Source organism: Natator depressus, chromosome 5 (genome assembly GCF_965152275.1).
Source record: "Natator depressus isolate rNatDep1 chromosome 5, rNatDep2.hap1, whole genome shotgun sequence".
NCBI classification, from domain to species: Eukaryota; Metazoa; Chordata; order Testudines; family Cheloniidae; genus Natator; species Natator depressus.
This window is the reverse complement of record NC_134238.1, coordinates 131,560,582-131,566,581: the sequence shown is the minus strand read 5'-3', so window position 1 is coordinate 131,566,581 and position 6,000 is coordinate 131,560,582. Positions and strand designations below refer to the sequence as shown.

The 6,000-nt window shown below is 38.2% G+C and overlaps 1 protein-coding gene across 3 annotated transcripts in view; it reads right to left on the bottom strand.

The window, feature by feature from the left end:
* Positions 1-483: 483 nt before the first annotated feature.
* The window catches only part of RAD23B (RAD23 homolog B, nucleotide excision repair protein), a 56,169-nt gene continuing 50,652 nt past the window's right edge, over positions 484-6,000 (bottom strand). For all 3 annotated transcript variants that reach the window (XM_074953683.1, XM_074953684.1, XM_074953682.1), the window contains one exon: positions 484-1,803. In XM_074953683.1, coding sequence (XP_074809784.1) covers positions 1,690-1,803 — 114 coding nt within the window. In that variant the 3' untranslated portion in view covers positions 484-1,689. The remainder of the gene's footprint in view (positions 1,804-6,000) is intronic.

Sequence of the window (6,000 nt, the reverse complement as noted above, 5' to 3'; positions counted from 1 at the left end):
TTGTACAGAGTAGCTAGTCAATGCAAAGATGAAATCCCAGCCTGGGAGCTATGTATTTGTTTTACTCTCCCCCACCTCATCCCCTTTTCCAAGGTACATGACTCATTGTAGACAGTGAACAATAAGATCAGTCAGCATACTGACTACATATTCCATGTATAAAATCCCTCATCCAGTCAGAATTGTGCCATTAAAGACAGAGATGAATAAGGATGAAGAGATCAAAAGTTAAACACAGAGTTTAGAGAGTTATTGCTTTATGGCCAAAAAGTTATGACTTCTCTTCAGCCCATGTTCAGGAAATGTTGTACAAGAGATTTTTGAAGAAAGCAAAATTAATTTTCCTCCTCAGCACTGCACCAGAGTTAAAGTTGTCTCTGCCAAGCCAAAATGTATTTAACAGCGAGGTTCACTGAATTAGCCACTCAGCACTCAAAATAACTGACAACGGGGCACCAAGAAATAAGACTCAGAACTCTACAATTAGAGCTTACTTTTAATAGAAGGAAAAGTAGATGTGCATAATCTTTTGGGATGCAATAACTTGATTGTTCGCCTAATTCTCAGGTTCTGAATTCCCCCACACAGCAATTTATAGACACAATGTCCTTCCTGAAAAGAAGTTCCTGGAACATTACAATCCTTTCAAGAGCAATACAATGCCAATAGCCTTAAAGTGGTCCTACATTCTCACAGAAGATGAAAAAAATAAAGCAAAGGTATTACAAACATTAGATACCTGGTTTTGAAATACTTCCAGCTGTATTGGTGAAACAACTTTAATAAAACAGGAAGTACGGTGGAATCTGACTGAATAAATAATATTTCCCTATGATGGAGAGAAGTGAAGTTTAAATTTTTTTTTTTGCTGACCAAAGAAAGTGCTCAATTCACAAAAAGGGATACATCAAAACCAAACATGCAACGGTTGTTTTTAAAACCTTTACTGCAACATAACATTGAAGTAAACAGTAATTAGATAGCTATCCTTTTTTCCCCAAAAAGAAAAGACGTAAACAGGAAAATAAGTTTGCCTGTAGTATACAACTTCCCAGATCATGTTAGAAGGGAGTTTAATTCAATGATCAACAAATTTTAACAACAGTAATGAGTTTTCATTTGAAGGCATTCTTCTTTTAAATCCAGCATTTAACATGAAATCATGGGCTTCTTGCACTAAATTTAATACATCTGAAGCAGCAAAATAACCACCTATATTTTGGCATGTAGGTTTACAGTTGCTCAATTCTTTTAGATTTCACAAAGCCATTATCCAGTGTTGCCATGAAATACAGATTGTAGATTCTAGGTAGCAAAAGCTATTTTCCAATACCAATGTTAAGTAAAAAGAAACATGAAGCAGGGCATTACACTAAGTTTCTGGAACTAGTACAGTAAAAGTGAAACCCTAGAAAAAAGGTAACCTACAGTGTACAGAAGGAACTAAATACCTGCAGAAGCTGATTTTTGGTTGTATAGTATTTTACACTGTGTGATTTGCTGCATCTGCCACTTTAAAGCAGACATGCTTTATTTATTCTTGCTTCGTTTCCTATGTTTTCTTCTCCCTCCCCCCATGCCATACACCAAGTATTGTGGATATGAGCCCAAATACCCCCAAACAATCCAGTGAACAAAGTTAGTGTAATGCACTGGTGTGAAGCGTGAGATAAAAAAAGTCTCTCCCTTTCAATCTTCATCGAAGTTCTGTTGTAGAAGAAAATTGGCAGCCAAGTTTTCATTCTTCTCGCAAGCAAAATATGCTTGTATCACAAGTCCTTCAGGAAATCCTAATGCCTTTAACTAAAGAAGAGACATGCATTTAGAAACCACTACATTTAAGTATATTAAAGCTCCTGGAATGTTTACTACATTAGGATTTCACCATTTAAGCCATTTGTTCAAATAAACATTGTGACCACAGTTAGGCTTCTCTTCCTATCCCTTATTTACTACAGATTTTTTATTTGAATTGGTTTCTTGTGGTAAGATTAAATTAAGTTCTCATTTAAAATGTGGCTGTGTCAGTCTGACTGAGTACATTAAGACACATCTCTGCTTTCACTGCTGTAATAAGTTATAAAACGGGCACCAGGAAATAGCATCTGAATGTTGCACTGCTGTAACTAAAATTCATTCAACACAAAGCACATTTTAAATATGAATAGTATGATAGTTCGGTGCCTTTAGTAACAAGTATAGATTGTAGCAAACAGGGTCTAGCATGCAATGACACTGGGGAACCTGACTATAGCAAAAAGAGTGTTTAATTTCAACTGAGCAAGCAGGCAAGTGCAATTGCTGCTGTGAAGACCATTAACCTCTGACCATTTGATTAGGTTTGGGTGGATAAAAATGAGTGCTGGATTTATCCACTTTACGCTTCTGCTTGTGTCTTCATTTTAGCTAACTACATGTCAGTCAGGTTAAGGAATTTGTGTTTTCTGTCACAAGATTTTCTTAAAAGCCTCAGAGCAACCTGCACATATTCTAAATTAATACAAAACCAATGCTTAGTCTGAGACACTGGGTGCTCTTAACTAGGAGAGGATATCAATCCCTAATTAACTCTAGAGACTTATCATGATGCATCTCTATGGAGCGTGCAGCGGTAACACCACATAAGGCATTGGAGCTCTGCAGTGTGCTGAGCATCTGCTAGGAAAAGATGTTACACTCTTTATGAGGTTTTGAAGCTGTTTTAGAGTTAATCCTTTACTGCATAAAAACAAATTTAGAAGAGAAAACAGCAGGTTGAGGCAACCCTAGATAGAGACAGGAGTCTTATTGTGCAGGCTGCATGAGGAAAATAAGCTATTTTAGTGCATACCAATTTTCCTTCACCAACCTTGTCTGACCTACCCCACCTTTCTTATGGTTATTCCAAAAGCTGCTGCAGAATCAGGGAGCTCCATTGGAAGAATTCAAAATTTTAGTGAAATATACAAAGGTTTCCACAATTTTGGGGGGAATTATTAGGGCTGTCAATCGCAGTTAACTCACATGATTAACTAAAAAAATTAATTGCGATTAATCACAATGTTAAACAGAATACCAACTGAAATTTATTAAATATTTTAGGATGTTTTTCTTCATTTTTAAATATATCGATTTCAATTACAACACAGAATACCAAGTGTACAATGCTCACTTTATATTATTTTTTATTACAAATATTTGCTCTGTAAAAATGATAAACAAAAGATAGTATTTTTCAATTCACCTCATACAAGTACTGTAGTGCAATCTCTATCATTTAAGGGCAACTTACAAATGTAGGGTATTTTTGTTAAACAAAACAATGAAACAATGCACTTAAAACAATGGAAAACTTTAGAGCCTACAAGTCCACTCAATTGTACTTCTTGTTCAGCCAATCGCTCAGAGAAACAAGTTTGTTTACATTTGCAGAAGATAATGCTGCCCACTTCTTAATTACATCACCTGAAAGTGAGAACAGGCATTTGCATGGCACTTTTGTAGCTGGCATTGCAAGGTATTTACGTGCCAGATATGCTAAATATTCGTATGCTCCTTTGTGCTTCTGCCACCATTCCAGAGGACATGCTACCATGCTGATGACACTCATTAAAAAAATAATGTTAATTACATTTGTGACTGAACTCCTTAGGTGAGAATTGTAGGTGGTCTGCTCTGTTTTACCCACATTCTGCCATATATTTCATGTTATTGCAGTCTCAAATGACGACCCAACACATTGTTTGTTTTAAGAACACTTTCATTGCAAATTTGACAAAATGCAAAGAAGATAGCAATATGAAATTTCTAAAAAGAGCAACAGCACTCAACTCAAAATTTAAGAATCTGAAGTGTCTTCCCAAATCTGAGAGGGATGAGGTGTGGAACATGCTTTCAGAAGTCTTAAAAAAGCAACACTGATGTAGAAACAACAGAAGCCAAACCGTCAAAAAAGAAAATTAGCTTTCTGTTAGTGGCATCTGACTCAGATGATGAAAATGGAATGCGTCGTCTGCACTGCTTTGGATCGTTATCGAGCAGATATTCCTCTGGAATAGTGGTTGAAGCATCAAGGGACATATGAATCTTTAGCGCACCTGGCATGTAAATATTTTGCTGACATTTGCTACAACAGTGCCATGCAAACGCCCGTTCTCACTTTCAAGTGACACTGTAAACCTGTAAACAAGAAGTGGGCAGCATTATCTTCTGCAAATGTAAACAAACTTGTTTGTCTGAGTGATTGGCTGAACAAGGACTTGTAGGCTCTGAAGTTTTACATTGTTTTATATTTGAATGTGGGTTTTTATTGTACATAATTCTACATTTGTAAGTTCAACTTTCATGATAAAGAGACTGCCCTACAGTACCTGTAGTAGGTGAACTGAAATACACGATTTCTTTTGTTTTTACAGTGCAAATATTTGTAATCAAAAATAAATATAAAGTGAACACCTGTACACTTTGTATTCGGTGTTGTAATTGAAATCAATATATTTGAAAATGTAGAAAACATCCAAAAATATTTAAATAAATGGTATTCTATTAATTTTTTTAATCGCTTGACAGCCCTAGGAATTATTCCTTTACAACTATTTATAGAAAAAAAACTGAGTTTTAAAAGAACTGCATGGAAGCATCCCCTTGACATACAAATCCAGATTTAGATACTTAACTATTTCCTTAGTGTTGGTACGTAGAGGTAAAAATAGTTGTGCATTTTACTGGATTGGAGCATTCAAGTGTAACTACTTCAAAATTCCACAGCTACGCTTCTAGTTAGCAAAATAATGCAGCCTCAGTCTATTCTACAAATTGTCGTCCCAACTGTTCAAGTTTCATTTGGTTCCAAATTACTGCATGTGTATGTGTGTCACCTTTATTGAGCAGCAAATGGAACTTAATGCATTCACTGCATTAGGTTTCCAGGGCTTGCAGATCTGCAAGTTTATATAGATGTTTACTAGTATTTTTAGCAACCTACAGAGCAAAAACTCAAACAGTGACTTTCATCTACTTCCTATGAAAGTTCAGAGCCAGTCTGAATACTTTAGGAATCAATTTTAAAGGTACAAAAGCACTCCCCCTGCACATTACTAAAACCACCATTACACTTCTGGCATTGGTATCTGAAGCTTTCGCAAAAAGAACGGCTACTCACCTTCTTGTAACTGTTGTTCTTTGAGATGTGTTGCTCATCTCCATTCCAATTAGGTGGGTGCGCGCCGCAAACACAGTTGTCAGAAAGTTTTCTCCCCTAGCAGCACCCGTCGGGTTGGCTGTGGAGCCCCCTGGAGCGGCGCCTCCATAGCGCTCCACATATAACCTGCCGACCTGGCGCCGCCTCAGTTCCTTCTTGACGGCTACTCTGACAGAGAGGAAGGCAGGTGGGTTTGGAATGGAGATGAGCAACACACCTAGTAGAACAGTTACAAGAAGGTGAGTAACCATTCTTTCTTCAAGTGATTGCTCATATCAATTCTAATTAGCTTACTCCCAAGCCTGACCTAGGTGGTGGGGTCGGAGTTATGGAATTGCTGATTGGAACAGTGCTCTGCCGAATGCTGCTTCATCTCTAGCATGCTGGACGATGGCGTAATGAGAGGTGAACATATGCACCGAGGACCAAGTCGCTGCCCAGAAGATTTCTTGGACTGGGACTTGGGCCAGGAAAGCCACTGATGAGGCCTGTGCCCTTGTAGAGTGTGCTGTAAGCGCTGGAGCAAGGATTTTGGCTAACTCGTACGTGCTGATGCCACCGCTATGAAAGCTGGTTCGACTTTCTGAATGGTTTAGTGGAAGACCGTGTAAGGTGGGTCAGAGGTGAGGGCCTTCAACTCAGACACCCTTCATGCTGAGGTAACGGCGACCAGAAAAGCTACCTTGTACGACAGATAGAGGAAGGAGCAAGTCGCCACCAATTCAAACAGGGGCCCCATTAGATTGGAGAGGACCAAGTTCAGGTCCCACGCAAGAACTGGCTGTCTAATCTGGGGATGGAGGTGTTCCAGGCCCCCTTGA